General features: G+C 39.6%; 1 protein-coding gene across 1 annotated transcript in view; it reads left to right on the forward strand.

Moving 5' to 3' along the window:
- The first annotated feature begins 11 nt into the window (after positions 1-11).
- Positions 12-17783, forward strand: part of TBX20 (T-box 20) — a 54044-nt gene continuing 36272 nt past the window's right edge. The window contains exons 1-5 of the mRNA XM_008061277.1: positions 12-499; positions 3774-4026; positions 5118-5282; positions 8963-9071; positions 13440-13598. Of these exons, the coding sequence (XP_008059468.1) occupies positions 376-499; positions 3774-4026; positions 5118-5282; positions 8963-9071; positions 13440-13598 (810 nt within the window). The 5' untranslated portion in view covers positions 12-375. The remainder of the gene's footprint in view (positions 500-3773; positions 4027-5117; positions 5283-8962; positions 9072-13439; positions 13599-17783) is intronic.

Raw genomic sequence — 17783 nt, forward strand, 5'->3', positions numbered from 1 at the left:
GGGTTGGGGTGGGGGGGCGTGTCTGGGACCCCTGGGCTCGGCGCAGCGGATGCTCGTTTCCGGCTTCGGGCGGCGCAGCCTGTCGTCTTGCCGCGCGCTCCGGGACTTGCGCGCCCGCCTGAGTCCCCCAGTCGGTCCTCTCCCTTCCTCTCCAGCTGGTTCGAAGTCTCCGCGGCTCCGGGGCTTTGCGCTGGGGGAGAGGAGAGGCCAGTGCGGAGCTCCGGGGAGGCTGGAGCTGACTCTGCTGGAGTCCCCGGCTCCGCTGTGACTGCACTAGGAAACTTTGCGCTGTGTTTCGGGTCTTTGTCTCCCTTGGGGAAGCTGGGCGGCAGTTCGGCAGACTCTGTCCCTGGCCAGGACCGCGCGCTGGGGGCCATGGAGTTCACGGCGTCGCCCAAGCCTCAGCTCTCCTCCCGGGCCAACGCCTTCTCTATCGCCGCGCTGATGTCCAGCGGCGGCTCCAAGGAGAAGGAGGCGGAGAACACCATCAAACCCCTGGGTAAGTCGGCTGCCTGGCATTCCACAGTGGGCAGGGGACGGGGATGCTGCGCATCCCTCTGTTCTATCTTTTGGCTGCGGCGACTCACGGCAACTCTTTTTTTTTTTCTTCCTTTCGGCACCGATTTTCTTTGGGGGCTTCACAGTCTGTTAAATACTATGGGTATCACATGTTGTATCTGGGCTAGTCGCTCTCCTACTTGTCTGAAATCGCGATCGCAGATCGAACGTGTGTGTATATAAAACATTCATGGATAAATAATAACCCTTTTCAGGATCAACAGGATTTACTGTGCGTTTAACACCTGCTTGTGCGTTTGAAACCAAGGAGAGCTAAACGACCTCACACGAAACCAGTTTAATTTTGTTTTTCCTCCGACTTGAATAGACTCAACCGAGTCAGCCCCTTAAAGCCACTGTAAAGTGCTGTAGGATAAGCCGGCTCTTTTCAACCATTTTCTTCACAGAAGCAGCATACTTATCAGTAAGACATCGTTTTATAACTGTCATCATTTTCAGTTGAGGTTGGCAAAACATTAACCAGTAACCATTTCCCAAATTCCTCAACTTTTAGTTATCTTGTTTGTTTACCAACGCTTGCCATTTATAGAAGACCCTAGACTCAGAGTAAAGGGAGAAGAGGGATTATGTTCTCTTTAGAACGGGTGAATTGTGTGAAGGAACTGCCCGAGAAAAATGTTTAAAAATAGCTTTACATTTGAGGAAGAAAGAAGTGGTCTCATCATCACCTCTTAGGGCCCTAGGAAGTAATTATTACACATTCTGATAATCTGGTGTCTTTAAAATAGTGAAAATAATCATGTAGCAGATTTAAGGGTTTTTTTTTTCTTTTTTAACCTTCCTCAATTTTTCCCTTCTCCTTCTTCCTAATACTTGAACATATTATGTCACAAATAATAATAATTAGAAGAAAGAGGAAGTCTCGGAGATGGAAAATAAGGGGCTTGGGCAGTGAAAGAGGAAAGAATGAAAATTCCTGTAACTACTTGGAATCACGGAATAAGAAACCAGAAGATCTCCAGAAAACAGAATGTCAGAATGTCTCTCCTCCAGGGTTTTCTCTCCCTTTTCCTGGTTTTTCCCACCTACCTCCTATCTAAATCTAAACCTGTCAAAGAAATGGAAACAACCCACCAAACAAACCCCACTCATTTAGAAAAACAGCAACAACAACAACAACAAAAACCCTACCAATTTCAAAGTAATATTGTGAAACTTCCAAACATTATTTACTCCAATTTAGGGGGACCCTGAATTCTTTATGCACATTCCCCCCATCTCAGTTTGTTACCTAGCAGTAAAAAGAGAGTTTTAAGTCAAAATTCCCGACAGAAGTACAGACAGCAGTCTGGGCGACATGCCAGCTCCAGCTGCACTGTCATTTCATCCTTACTTCCTTCTGTTTATTTTCCTGAGAAAAATCACCTTCTATTTAAATTTCTAAATCCTACACTATAAAGCCATTCCCAACTCATAATCACCGCCCTTCTTGCCACCTACCCACCCCCAACAGTGTGTAAAATGAGTGTCCCTACTCTGGCTTTTGAGATGGGCTCTGAAAGAACCAGGGAGCATTCTTGTCCCTTACACTGGCCAGTCCAGCAGAACCCAGTCAGTAACTGCAAGCCAAAGACTCTAGCAACAGGAGCACCTAAAGGTTCTGTTAGGAGAGAATGCAGGACTTTTGTTGGAGCAAACTGTGGTGTGAGGAGGAGGTTTACAATGCATTCCATGATTGCCTGTTTAAACATACTGAGTCTATTTTTAAAAACTAATTCAGTCCACTGGAGCATTTCTATTTCATTTTCTTTCTCCTCCACTTTCCATTCTGATGCATTGGTCAGTCCAGGCTTTAGGGAGGTTGCCCTTTTCATTTATCAAACAATAAGAAGAAACTTATGGCTACTTCTGATCCCTGTAACAACATCATGTGAATGTGTTTCTGAAAATATTTGTAGAATATACGACTGTGCCATGGCCTGGTTCTCTTCCTTTGAATTGTTTTTTAAACAGGATGGCAATTCATTTGATTATTCTTAATTTAAAATGTTTCCATGAGTTGGGTTATCATTGCATGAGAAAAAAAAGCAAAAGTTCTCTATCTCCTGTTTTCCCCATGTCAAGTTAATTTGTGGAAGATAAAACATTTTATGATCTATGCAAGCCACATATGCCTTTACACATTATATACGTGTATGTACATACATTTAGAACTTGTTTTGATTCCTTGAGGCCACTTAGGTGAGGGTAGGTCTAAGAGATCAACTTCACATTGCAAATTCAAGTAGTTTCTTTTTTAAGGGATGGAAGATAATTGGGACAATTACAAAAGTCCCCCTGTATTCCATCAAAGTGACTTGTGTAGTCCCAGGCCCTTATCAGCTGTGGGGGAGAATGGGTCATAGTCACTGGTATTTCAGCCTGATGGTGGATGGCAGAGCATTCTTCCCACTCTAATACCTTGCCTACCTTGGGTTGGGGTTGTTTTCCTCACTTCCAGGATCTTCTGGGGAGAAAAAAATTATATAAATCACCCGAGTCATTGTTCCAAGACTGTTACAAAAAATGCCAGAACTTGCTCGTATGAGTGAGCAGGTTCTGTATGGCAGCGTCTTTCATAAGATCTCGGGCTGGGAGAAATCATACTAAAGTGTTCTAATCTAACTTGCTCCTCATCAAGCCTAGAAAACCAAAAATCAGACACTGAAGTGTAGTGACACTGATTTTTTTTTTTTGAAACCATATCTTAATTTTCTTCCACTCTCCGGTTCTTCTTTCCTTCTCTCTCATGGAGAAAAGGGAAAGTTCCTCTGGGAGTGAGGAAGGGGCTGATCTCTTCCTTCCCTTGGTCTTCTGGTTGTCAAAGAGGCAGGAGTGGTGCCAGGTCCCACAAACTAGAATCTAGAATTTGGGAGGGATTATGATAAGAATACTTGTTTTTCATCCCTCATGATCACCACTTTCCCTTTCTCCTCATATTTTTATCCTCTGAAGTGGGTTTCAGTAACAGTGATGACAAGCCATAGTTCTAGAAAACTCTGTTTGGTTCAGTAAGCAAGCACTAGACATGTCACTCCATGGGAAATCCCATGCACATTTTGTATAGAGATCGGTCATCTCTACCCTCCTGGAGTTTTTGAGCTTAACTTTTTCTGGGTCAAATCCAGGCACCTATTTTGGTTATGCTGCTCCCCTTTCAGAATCTCTCCTGTTTGACAGTGTCAGCTGCCCTTCTCCATTCTCTCTGCTTCCAGAGCAATTCGTGGAGAAGTCGTCCTGCGCCCAGCCCCTGGGGGAGCTGACCAGCCTGGACGCCCACGGGGAGTTTGGTGGTGCAGGCGGCGGCGGCAGCCCGTCCTCCTCTCTGTGCACAGAGCCGCTGATCCCCACCACCCCCATCATACCCAGCGAGGAGATGGCCAAAATTGCCTGCAGCCTGGAGACCAAGGAGCTCTGGGACAAATTCCACGAGCTGGGCACCGAGATGATCATCACCAAGTCGGGCAGGTAGCCGGGCCTGTGGGAGTGGGGGATGGAGAGTCAGGGAGACGCCCTGGGTGGCTCAGGGTGACTCAGGGAACTGGCTGAGAGCAGCTGGTCCCAAAGAGCCAGCTTCGTTTCAGGATGGCTTCTCTCCACCAACTTGCCTTTGGAAGGAGCAGCGATGAGGACGTTCTCAGAACCTGGCCCTAGGAAGCCCCACCCTGACTTTGATGAGAAGGGCACAGGGACCGGGGACGTGCGCTGCCCTGAGGGAGAGCACTGTCTCCCCTCCCTGCAGCCAGGAAGTGTTGGGGTGTGCAGGGTCGGGATCTGGAGAGAGCAGGAACTTGTGCCCGGGGTGCTGGGCGGGCTGCTGGGTGCTTCAAGGAAGGTGGGTGGCTTGCCTTTTACTAGCCTCAATATGCAGAAGCTGCCAACTCCCATTAAAAACTAAAATTAAAACCTGGGCGGAAGAATGAAATTTGTAAAGAGAGAAAACTCCCGGTAGGAAGGCGCGCTGGTGCGGGGCCCCCTGGCGCCGGAGCCGGGTGGGAAGCCGCGGGGCTGCCAGCGGTCCCTGGGCAAAGACTCGGAGGTCGGTGGCCCAAGGAACTTGGTCACTCCAGCTCTGGGGACCCAGCGGCGTCTCTGAAGAAACCATCCTGGCAACCCCTTCTGCCCTTCCCCAGTTCTTGGCTTTTGTTTTGCAGGAGCAGAGTTTTCTCCCTGGGACTTGGGTTGGTTATGTGACTTGGTCAGCTGCGGAAACTTCGGGTCTTGGGAAGCCTTATGTGCTTGATCATCAAAATGCATAGAATTTTCCCTAATCTCACACACACACACACACACACACACACACACACACACACACACACACACACACACACACTTACTTCCCTTAGCAACGAGGACTCCTTTAAAGGTGACATTTATATTTATCTGCACTTGGGAGAAAGCCCTGTCTCTGTATTCACATCTCTGAAGCTTTATGAAAAAACGAAAGGGAGGTTTGTGGAGGGATAGGGAGGGGAGTCAGACTCTTTCCCTCCCTTCCTAATTCGGGTCAGTTTATTAGGTAATGTGAACAGGACCCATTCTCTGTCTCTCTGTGTTAGGAGGATGTTTCCCACCATCCGGGTGTCATTTTCTGGTGTGGATCCTGAGGCCAAGTACATAGTCCTGATGGACATCGTCCCCGTGGACAACAAGAGGTACCGCTATGCCTACCACCGGTCCTCCTGGCTGGTGGCTGGCAAGGCTGACCCACCACTGCCAGCCAGGTTTGTGCCTCTGGATTTTTTTTTTTTTCTGCCTGAGCAAAATGCTTATTAACTCTTCTGACAGAAAGTCTCTGGCTTGTGTGAATTTTAAGCAGGTCTGGCAAGAGAGCATTCCAAGCCTGGACATCTCAGGATTGACTATCTAAAACATGGGCTAGTCTCTGAGAAGGGTAGTTTGTGCACAGAGAAAATATTGCCTTTAATTTCGTCTTTTATTATACAGCAATTCCTTGTCAAAGTTTTTCTTAAATTTTCATTTGGGTATTCATTAGCGATATAGACCATTTTGTATATATGTAAATGTAGACATAATTTCTAATTGCTGCTTAGAACTGGAGCTAATAAGCCTGCTGATGAAATCGTTGTCCTAAAGTCTATTTTAAAAGAGTGCCTTGTATAAAGTGGCTGCTTATAGGAAATATTTGTTATTCATGTGGTTATATTTGTACATAATAATTATCATCTAGGTAGAATTAAGTGGTTTTTGACCAGTAAAAGGCTCAGAAATTTTAAGTTTTTGAAAAAAACAAACTTTTTTCCCTCCCTTTGTAATTTTAGTAGGTAAATGTAATTCAATAACAGGTTAGTATTCTTTCACATAAAACATTATTTAGTGTGTATATTAGAAATCATGTTTTTTTTTTTGGGAATTCGTTGCTTATGCTGTTTTTTTTTTTTTTTTTCCCAGGAGTACTCTATTTAAAAAAATCACAAGCAAATCTTGTTGTTATTGCACTAGCCACATGAGCATTCTGGGGGGAAGCATGTATTTGCTTATATGAATAATATTAGCTGAAATCACAGGAATCTAACTGCTTACTTTAATACAAAACAAAGAATATTAGCTAACTTTGCATCTTGGGTTCTAAAACCAAACTTACAGCTCTAAAGTTATTTTATGACTATCTAATTTTTTTGTAATTGATTGAAAGTTTATGTCAGAGCTAAGAATTTGTTTAAATGTACATGTTTAGGAACTTTTAAGTTATAGTTGGTTCTTTGTAAGTGTCTAGTCTGGAGTCATAGTCAAAACACGGGGTCAACAAACAATTACAAATACAGCTCAGATAGAATAGTCAACTTAATTCATAGTTGATCATCTTATTGTGTTTACAGTATGCTGAGTGAACTAGAGAAGGGATTAAAGGCAGTCTTTCAGAATTTTCCATTCTCACAAGAGACTAGGAAGGATAGCTTCCTGACCCTTCCAAATCAGAATATTAAATAGATCAGGACTAAGAAATTTTTTTAAAGATTGCTACTTTTTTTCCCTTTTTGTTTAGGTAAGATTTACCAGTTTACAGTAGATATTAAAATTAGTGTTCACTACTATTTACTGTTAAATACATCTAAAATTAAATTAAATTTACTACTGTTCTTGAGTTTCCTTCAAAACTTTTCAACATTGTTTTAAACTAGAGAGAGAGAGAGAGAGAGAGAGAGAGAGAAAGAGAGAAAGAGAGAGAGGAAGTTTGAGCAGATTCCTAACCATTTTCTACAAGCAAACCCTCTTTTTTTCCTCTGTCTCTCTCTATTCTTTCCTCTGAGAAGTTAATCATTCTTATTTAACATACATTTTCTTCCTATCTGAAGGTATGGGGAACTCGTGCAGGCCAGCAGGACTTTGGAAATATGACATGTCTTGTTTATGTTACTAATCTGTTCTGGTTGGAGAAAGAAAGTGTGTACCAATACACTATCTTAACTGAAGCATGTTTAAGCTATTGCTGGAATTTTAAGTCCCTGGGGTTAAAGAGAGGAGGAGCTTCCTGTGTATTTTTTCATTCATTCCAGTTTAGCTTATTTTTCTTGATATTAAATAAAAGTGTTTAGTGCATTATGGGATAAAACTATTCTAGATAATTTAGCAATTATTCTTTATTATTAATATTAAAATAAATAATTTGCTATATTTTCTATCTCCATAGGGGAAAAATAAAGAACTTGGGAGGTGATAGTTTGTGTATTGAGGGTAAAAATCTCTTGTGGTTTTAGGTCTTTGAATCATTTTATTTCAGATTGAAGGTCATCAATCAGTCACTGCTAATCAGAAGAAATAATGCTTGATAATATCATTTGCTTATAATAATGGGCAAGACATTATTTATGGTATAAAGTAATATTATATTTTCATATAGGACATTTTCTTTTTGTAAGTACATAATTGATATATAATAAATTTATATCTTATTAATGTGATTACATATGGTGAATGTAATCCTTAAAGAGGAAACATTTTATCAACTTTTAGGACTTTGAATAGTTTTGGACTTTTTTGGAGGAAAGAATGTGATTCTGATCAGTAAAACAAGTATACTCATGAAGTTACAGCCTTGGAGGGATGACACTTGAAAAGTGGTTATGCTGTATCAAAGAATAATTGAAAGACAATTATGTGCACTTCTTCTGAAAACAATGAAATAAACAGGCAGACAAACACATACCTGAAGCTTTAAAGTTCTTTTATAGGTCTGGTAAAAATCTCTGGTGCTGTCAGCCTCTTTTGTGCATGGTTCCTGGTGGGCTTTGTGAGTTTCAGCATGTGTATACAATTCCTCTGTTCTTCATCCTCTGTGTGACATACCATGGCACAGACTTCTTGTTCTTTATATGAATATTGCAAGGAGTGATTTTGAAATATTTTCCCCCTTATTTTTTCCCCCAACCAAAATATTTATGTTTAACTGTAGTTGTAAGGCTCCTATGTAAAATTTAGGTATAAATAACCTGTTATGTAGACAAAGGAATTTTTCCTGGTAAGTCAAAGATTTCTGTTTCTCCTCATTAGTTCTATAGTCCTTCTCTGACTTTGGAAAGGCTTATGTCAAGAAGATACTAGGATTCAGATTTACAACGAACTGTACTTAAAGTGATGGTCACAGGTAGAACAAATGGCATGCATTTAACTGTATGTGAGTAAAAGATTGCCTGCACATAGCAACTGATCAATAAATGACAAATGATCTCCATCAAAGAACTTTTTTTGGTTTAAGCGGTTTACAAGTAAATAGGTTGAATAATTTGAAGTTTATCCAGCTTGTTTTAACTCCCATTTAGTGAGCACATAAACAGATGATGATGAAAGCAGTAGTGTTTAATGTACCAGGAGGAATAGATTCTCAACTGTGGACTATTAAAATTTCTCTATGTCACTATATTTAAATTACTCTATCTTATATTTATAAAGAACTTTAAGCCAAGGCACCTTATAAGTTTAAATAAATTAATTCTCTAAAATTATTTTCTCTTTTAAATTCTTTATGTTTTCATTGCTTATAATAGAAACTTATTGTGCTAATTTGTGTAATCTAGTCTTTCTTTTGAAAGCACCTCCAACAATAAGATTTACATTTGGCAGAAGCAGGTCTGTAGTTAACTAGGTAGATGGATAAAACAGCCCATCTTTAAAAAATGACTTGCTCAGCAGGTAATAGAAAAATTTTAAAGTATTACCTCTTTTGGATCATTAATACATGAAGAAGTAGGTTACATGTTTTAGAGTTGTTTTGGCATTGCAGTACTGCAATAATAAATTTGAGGTGTATGGAGCATATAAAATTTACTACTTTTATAGGGTTTATGTGTTCTTTTAGAATCAGAGCATTTTATAACCCACAGAGACAGATTTTTAAAATAATGTCTGTATAAAGTTTTTTTTTTTTTTTTAATAACTTTCTTAGGCTTTACGTGCATCCAGACTCTCCTTTTACTGGTGAGCAGCTACTCAAACAGATGGTATCTTTTGAAAAGGTGAAACTCACCAACAATGAACTGGATCAACATGGCCATGTAAGTACCACACCTTGGACTGTGCAGGTACCCTGGGATGGAATGGACAAGTTGCACAAAACTTCCTCTGTTCAAGTTCCTTCCACTTCTCCCTCTCTGGGAGAAGGGAGTTTAGAGCTCTGAGTTCTTATCAGTAGTTAATTAACAAATTGCCATGATGCAGGCCCTTGTACACTTGAAAAAATTCCTTTTTAAGGCACTGTCTAGGGTGTGATTCCATGCTCTTAAATAAAGATTCACATAAAAATCTTTATGCTAAGGATAGTTTAGACAGACTTGTATACTTATTTTTTTCTTTCTACATTTTTAGTTAATAGTTGTGCACATTTATATGGTATATGTGATATTCTGGTACATGTATATAATGTGTAAGGATCAAATCAGTGTAATTAGTATATCCATCACCTCAAATATTTGTCATTTCTTTGTCTGAGGAACATTCAAAATATACAATAAATTCCTGCTAACTATAGTCACCCTACTGTACCTTAGAACACTAGAACTTATTCCTCCTAATTGTAATTTTGTACCCCTTAGCCAGCCTTTCTCCCCGTCTTTTCCTCCTCTCTATTCTTCCCAGCCTATAATAACCACTATTCCACTATATTTCTATAAAATCAACTTTTTTAGCTCCCATATGTGAGTGAGAACATACAGTATTTATCTTTCTGTTGCGAACTTCTTCTTTTTTTTTTTGAGTTGGAGTCTCACTCTGTCGCCCAGACTGGAGTGCAGTGGCACACTCCTGGCTACCGCAGCCTTGACCTGCTGGTCTCTGGCGATCCTTCCGCCTCAGCCTTCCCAGTAGCTGGAACTATAGGCACGCACGACCATGCCTGGCTAATTTTTTATTTATTGTAGAGATGGGGTCTCGCCAAGTTATCCAGGCGGGTCTCAAACCCATGGGCTCAGGCAATCCACTCACCTCAGCCTCCCAAAGCACGGGATTACAGGCTGAGCCACCGAGCCTGGCTGCGAACTTCTTCTTTTTTTTTTTTTTTCCAGTTGGAGTCTCACTCTGTCGCCCAGACTGGAGTGCAGTGGCCGCTTCTGGCCACTGCAGCCTCCACCTGCTGGGCTCCGGCGATCCTTCTGCCTCAGCCTTCCAAGTAGCTGGAACTACAGGCGCGCACTACCACGCCCGGCTAATTTTTAATTTATTGTAGAGATGAGGTATCGCCAAGTTGCCCAGGCGGGTCTCGAACCCACAGGCTCAGGCATTCCACTCACCTCAGCCTCCCAAAGGCGCAGGATTACAAACTGAGTCACCAAGCCCAGCTTGCGAACTTCTTAATGAAGAGAATACTGTTTCCTTTTTGCTTCTACTACCAGAAAGTATATGGGTATTTACATATTTTCCCCTTGGTTTAGATATTCTGATATAATTATTTTTTGTCTTATCTCTTTTACTAAGTAAGACTTTTGTTACTTAAGGTTTTAATTTTTATTGGCTCTGCATAATTTAGAGGAGGTGTTTCAAACCGCTCTCAGTAAAGATCATCTTAGGTAGCTAATAAGAGAGTTCTAGATATGGTTTCAAATGGTTAGATTAAACTGAAACCAAATAAAAAACTTCAGGTGCTAGTACCATCCATTCGCTGACAACCAAGTCAATGTCGACACTCTGGTGGTACTCTTGGGATATTGGAAGTAGGTTAATAAGCTTCTGTTTTATGTATTGAAAAAGATAATCTTTAAGGTTATTGACATACTGTCCTTTTCTTTTTTTAAAAGATGCTTCCATGGACAGATTTTTTTTCCAGGTTGAAATTTATGAAGTATCTAAATGATTTTTTTTGTAGGTCAATGATCATTCTTAATGTCATTCATATTAAAATTTCTTAGACTCTAATTGAAATCTTTACAGGGAAAGATGAAATTCCTTTATGGTTCTGGTATTTTCTATATGTGAAACTTTTAGAGGAATTATTTGGGTCTTTCCAAAAAGACTTGGGAATTTATTTTGAGATCTGTTGTCCAGAATTGAAATGTATGTTTTTTGTTTTGTTGTTGTTTTTAGTGTCAACTTCAGGGGTGGTAACAGCATTAAACTGAGTTTCAGGAGATCTGGGTTCTAACCTGATTATGCCAAGGATAGACCTTGACAAACTGTTTAGTCTTCTATGGTTGCTTATATGTATTTTAGCTTGAAACTTTCATATTTAGTATAACCCTTTGTCACCAGAATTAATGGGTTCTGAAAACTATGAGGAAAGATTCAGATCTGGTGTTATTTAGCCAACTTCTTTGAATCAGTTCTGAAGAAGCCTCTCTTATAAATATAGTTTTAGCTTTACAAAAGGAAACTTTCTTATTCTCAGGAATGTATTTCTTCAGTGAAGCAGAGTCTATATTTCTATAGTGACCCTTAGCCCGAGGAGTACTTGAGCTGAGAATCAGAGAGCTCTGGGTCTGAGAATCTCAGTCTGGGTTCTGAGTCTGTCTGGCACCCTTTCCCAAAGGAAACTGACCTTTGGGTGGTTGAAGTGGGTGAGAGGAAAGCTTATTTAAGGCTTAGGGCTTTTCCATTTTGGTGTGTGTGGGTGGGTGGGGGGAGTTGAGTATGATTTGAACATTCTTCCTATATTCTCAGTAGAATGTATTATAAATGCCGTTTTTTACTTATATTAATATTAGGAAGAAGATGTTTGCTTTTGTTGTTTCAGGTTTATTTAAGTTTTATGATTATCGATTGCTTGAGCTCCTTGGAGTAAACACATTATACAAAGGGATTACATTATCATTTTTTAGAAAGTTTCTTTTGGTTCATTTGAAGATCTCATTTGTTTCAGTTATTCCTGCTCCAATTAGGGATTTTTTTTTTTTTTTTTTTGAGTTGGAGTCTCACTCTGTCGCCCAGACTGGAGTACAGTGGCCGCTTCCGGCCACCGCAGCCTCGACCTGCTGGGCTCCGGCAATCCGTCTGCCTCAGCCTTCCGAGTAGCCGGAATTACAGGCACGCGCTATCACACCCGGCTAATTTTTTGATTTATTGTAGAGATGAGGTCTTGCCTGCCCAGGCATGTCTCGAACCCGCGGGCTCAGGCAATCCACTCACCTCAGCCTCCCAAAGGCGCGGGATTACAGGCTGAGCCACCGAGCCCGGCTCAATTAGGGATTTTAAAAAAGCAGTGTGTTTAAAATTCAATCCTTGCAACTTTAAGTTGGCCTATATCTCAGCACCAAGAGAGATTGATTATATATATCAGTTATTTCACAGTGACTAGTATTTAACTCTGCTAAAGTCAATCAGTGAAAACACTCTTTCCCAACACCCAGGTTACCCAAGAAAACAGGGCAGCCATCAGTTGCAATATTAGCAGCAGCCGCCAGCAGTGAGCGCCATCAATCTTGACACACTGTTTATGGAATGCCTCCTGAGAACCAGGCTCTCTGCTAGGTCCACGGGGAGGAGGGCATACAGGAAACACATACCCGATTTTGCAGATTTAGGTAGCTGTCTGGCTGTTGGGGGAAATATGTGGGAAACCTTTTATATCTGAAAGTACGTTTTGTTGCCCAAATTTCTTACAGACAAATTTTTACATTTTATTTAAAAGACACACAAAAATGCTATCTATTGGCTGCTTTATTAGCAAGGATATGTTTATGATTTCTAAGTATTTGACAGCTTTTATTAGCTACAGAGTGGAAGATAACCATCACTGTGATTCAAGTTTAGTTTTATAACTGGAAGTGAGAAATCAAAGAAGCTGTCATAAGTAATAATAATACAGTTCACATTTACTGAGCATTTCCTGTTTCTGTGCTTTAACAAGGGTTACGCTGTCTAAACCTCCTTACAGTCCTGAGGTTAGTACTATTTTTGCATTTGAGAAGACTGGAGGTTGGAGTGGTGTGATCACTTGGCCCAAGATTAAAGGACTAGAAAGTAGCAGATTTGGATTCTAACCCAGGTCTGGGTAACACCATATTGCCTTTCTAAATTGTTGTATTTTTTTCACCATAAATAACAATCTGACTTCTAAATATATGATTTCTTATTTTAGAAAATTTAGACACGTGTTCTTTGGTCTAACCAGACTAGTAAACAAAAAATATTTTAAAGACTTTATTTTAAATAGCAAATAAAACTTATCCTTGAGATGACCTTCCTCCTCATCATTTTAGAAAGGACACTTGAAACAACCTGTGTTATTTGCGGTTATTTTTCTAACATGTGATTCACAGTGATATCTCTGCAGTATCTTGTGATAATGATTTGCCTTAAGGCTGAAAAGAGTAGGTCCTATCTTAAAACTGACTTTGAAATTGTATATTTTGTGGTTCTCTCTTTGCCTCCTGTAATTTGGCCTGTTTAGCAGTGAAAGTATGTAAAATTCAGTGCTTCCCATTTTTTTGTTGCAGATAATTTTGAACTCGATGCATAAATACCAGCCAAGGGTGCATATCATTAAGAAGAAAGACCACACAGCCTCATTACTCAATCTGAAGTCTGAAGAATTTAGAACATTTATCTTTCCAGAGACTGTTTTTACAGCAGTCACTGCCTACCAGAATCAACTGGTGAGTGTACAGTTTGCAATTTAGTTCCTGCATAAGATAAGGATTTAGGAGGTTCTTACATTTTCTTAGAGAAGGAATTTCCCAGTACTCAAAATGGATATTCACTTTGGAAAGAGCTATTGAGTATCAGTCCTAGGACCTCTAAGAGTGTGTCGAATGACCGTGTATTATACCATTTTTTTCTAGGATATTCTCTGGGTCAGATTTTTAACTATCCACTTCCCCACCCAAACCTGCCTCAGTCTACCTTCTCAAATTTTCTTCTCCAGAAAATTACCTGCCTCCTTTTCTTCTTCCTGGTAACATGCACAACCATGTTCTCATTGCTTCACAAAAATTTTTTTTTATTTTTTTTGAGTTGGAGTCTCACTCTGTCGCCCAGACTGGAGTGCAGTGGCCGCTCCCGGCCACTGCAGCCTCGACCTGCTGGGCTCTGGCGATCCTTAAGTAGTTGGAACTACAGGTGCGCGCTACCACACCCGGCTAATTTTTGATTTATTGTAGAGATGAGGTCTCGCCAAGTTGCCCAGGTGGGTCACGAACCCGCGGGCTCAGGCAATCCACTCACCTCAGCCTCCCAAAGACTCGGGATTACAGGCTGAGCCACCAAGCCCGGCTGCTTCGCAAAATTTAAAAATTCAATTTTCCTGCTTTATCGAACATACATTTTCTAGCCAAGTGCCAAAACTACTGATACTTTAGATAGTTTGTGAGGCTTGTTCAACTGTAATTTAGAGTAAGGTAATTCTAGTCAAATGATTATAATGTTTCTATAGATAATAAACATCAGTATGTAAGCAGTTGTATATTTAATTAACATAAAATATATTAATTTATAGTATTGGGTTATGTGCAGGTTGAATATTCCTAATCTGAAAATTTTTAAATATCTGAAATGCTTCAAAATCTGAGCCTTTTTAAACCTCATCATGGCACTCAAAGGAAATGCTCATAGGAGCATTTTGAATTTCAGATTTTTGGATTAGGGATGCTCACCCTGTCTAAGTATAATGCACATATTCCAAAATCTGAAAAAAATCTGAGGCTCAAAACACTTCTGGTCCCAAGCATTTCAGATAAGGGATAATCAACCTGTATTTTCTACTCTTATTGTATATCATACTTAAAATGTTTGCATTTCCTCATTCAACTTTGTAAATATTTATTAAGGTCCTACTAAGGGCCAGGTGCTTTTAAATACTTCATATTTTCTTTTTTCATCATCTGCATAAGCTTGAAGGGCTGTGGCAGTAGTAACACACTACAGGAGGAAGCCGAGGCTATTAGAGGTTAAATAATCTTTCTGTAGTCAGAAGGATCAGAAATAGAATTCCTTTGGAATACTTCAGTAAAAGGAATTTGCATCCTCAGTTTCCTTGACAAATTCAGTTGATCATAGCCTCTTTTCGTCTTTGTGTCTTGCTTTTGCTTGATGAGTTGTAGGTACCAGGACTGTTGCTCTCCTCTTGTCTTGATGTCATTATATTTTGGGTTCTGAGTGAGTATATGTAAGACACTGTGTGATAGATGGCTGAGTCTAGGGGAGAATGCTGCACCAGATCAGACATGCTGGAGAGTCTCTCAAGAAAGACAAGATGAAGCTAAAAGTATAGGTATCCCCACATATATGAGGGAATGAATGGACACCTGTAAAAGGGATGTGGGCAAATGGCCAGAGTGGATATGTAAGGCTTGACCATCTGTAATGTCAGTACGGTTTTCAGTAGATTTTATTTCACCAGTGGCTGCCATTTTCCTTACCTGTATACTGGGGCTAAAGACTGACCAGGCCATCTTAAGGGTAACTGTTAAGATCATATGTAGCGGTGTGTATGAACATACCTTTGGAGACTCTAAGGCACTCTGTAAAGAAGGCATATGGTTTCTGTTGGATTGTCTCAGGAATATCAAAAGAGATTTTGTCACCATTTGGATTTTAATATTTTAGTGGTGTATTTTTTGCTGAGATTAATGAATGATTGATTGCTATCATGCTAATTATCTTATAGTAAAAGTAAAGTATTATAACTGTTAGATTATCTCTAAGAAGACAACACAAGAATGAAAATTTTCAGAGAATGTCCAAGCTAAAAATTTGGGTATAGGTGAAATTCCACAAAGCCATAAAACATTAATGCTGGCTTTCTGAGAGTCTAGGATGTTGAAACCAACAATCCCATTTTTAATTTATTTCAGGGCACATGGAATGCAAATATCATAAGTTCAGAAAAGATTTCCGAAACATTCCATTCATCTTACACTTATTGACTTTCTAGCTTTTATAATATGCAGCTATACTAATTTTATAAAATTTTACATTTATACTAATTTAAGAAACCCTATTGATGTTTGGGAATAACATAAAAAATAGCCATGTGGAGGCTCCATTGCTTTTATAAGAATTCTCCATAAAGAGGACCAAAATAAGAATAGGTACATTTTTGGGGGTGGAAATTATAGAAACAGAACAAAAATTAAAATTTATAATTTAATTCCTTAGATGTGGTTTAATAGGTGAAAGAGAAATTCTGAATAACTGTTGACAGGACCTCTCATACCGTAGTATATTGGAATAGGAGGGTATTATTTACATAATAATGATAGCTGACATTTGGATACTTACTGTGCACAAAGCACCATTTGAAGTGCATGATTATATTTAATCTTCACAATGATATTATGAGATTGGAGCAATAGTATTTTTATTCAACATCATACAGTTGGGAAAATTGAGGCACAAGTTAAATAAGTCATTTGAGATGACCTTGTTCCTTCCATCACTGATTTGAGTCTACACTCAAGAGTTAGTGCCCTTAACCTCTAAGCTGCGGGTGCTTGGTGTTCCCAAGGAGGCAGAACTTTACTTCCTCTTAGCTTTTGACCCTAGTAGACTCTGAGACATTCTTTTTAGAGGGCTTCAACTCTTTATGTTCATTTTCCTTAAACAAATGGACTGTTCACACCATATATCTGAGTGTGACATGATAATGATCATCCTAAACTAGAGGTCTGATTGTACACTAGCACTAGCTGTATGTAATAAGAGGCAGCCCCATCCTTTCATGACATGATCTCACTTAATGCTTGTTTTTCTTCTCAACTTTTTGTTTAGAAAGTTTTCAAATATACCAAAAATTAAACAACTGTTAAAATAAAGCTCATGTGCCCTCCACCCAGATTCAGCAATTAACATTTAGCTAAATTAGTTTGACCTCTCTCTCTCTCCCTCTCTCCTCTCCCTCTCCCTGTATGTATACATACTTTCCCCACATCCCTGAGTCATTTGAAACTAAGTTGCATGCATCATGACACTTTATTCCTTAATACTTCTGTGAGCATATTCTGACAATAGGTGTATTATTGTAATCCTATCATCTTTATCACGGCTAAGACAATTAATAAGAATTATTTTTTATATTATTATTCAGTTTATATTAAAATCTTCAGGATGGACCAAAAATATCTTTGATTGCTTTTCCACCCTGGCCCCCCTTTGGACTAGGATCTATCTAAAATTCATGGAAGCTGAGGTGAGTGGATTGCGTGAGCCCGTGGGTTCGAGACCCACCTGGGCAGGTGAGACCTCATCTCTACAATAAATAAAAAACTTAGCCAGGCGTGGTAGCATGTGCTTGTAGTTCCAGCTACATGGAAGGTTGAGGTGGAAGGATCACCAGAACCCAGCAGGTTGAGGCTGCGGTGGCCGGGAGCGGCCACTGCACTACAGTCTGGGCGACAGAGTGGGACTCCAACTCAAAAAAAAAAAAAAAAAGTAAATAAAATAAAAAATAAATAAAATTCATAGTTTAGATTTATTATCACTTTTAATTTAGAAAAATCTTTTCCCTTTTTTTCTCAATATCTCATTTAATTCTGCTGTTGATCCCCTGAAAGAGACCCTGTGAGTTCTATTGTGTAAATTAAGAGACTAAGGTCAGACATTCACCCGAGGTTACAAATCTAGTAAGTGAGATTTTGATCTTCTGGGTCTTACATCTTCCTTTTTGGTGGCATTATGCTAGATTGCAAGGCCAAGGTCTGAAAACTGAATTTGAAAATATGGCTGATTTAATTAAATTATTAGGTGAAGAAACTAATAAACACACATTTAAACACAAGTTGCTCCTTTTGCAAATATTTATTTCTAATTGATATCATAAATGGGATCAAAATTTAATCAGTGCC

Source organism: Carlito syrichta, unplaced genomic scaffold (assembly GCF_000164805.1).
Source record: "Carlito syrichta isolate Samal-C Ts95f unplaced genomic scaffold, Tarsius_syrichta-2.0.1 Scaffold305182, whole genome shotgun sequence".
Classification (NCBI taxonomy): Eukaryota; Metazoa; Chordata; class Mammalia; order Primates; family Tarsiidae; genus Carlito; species Carlito syrichta.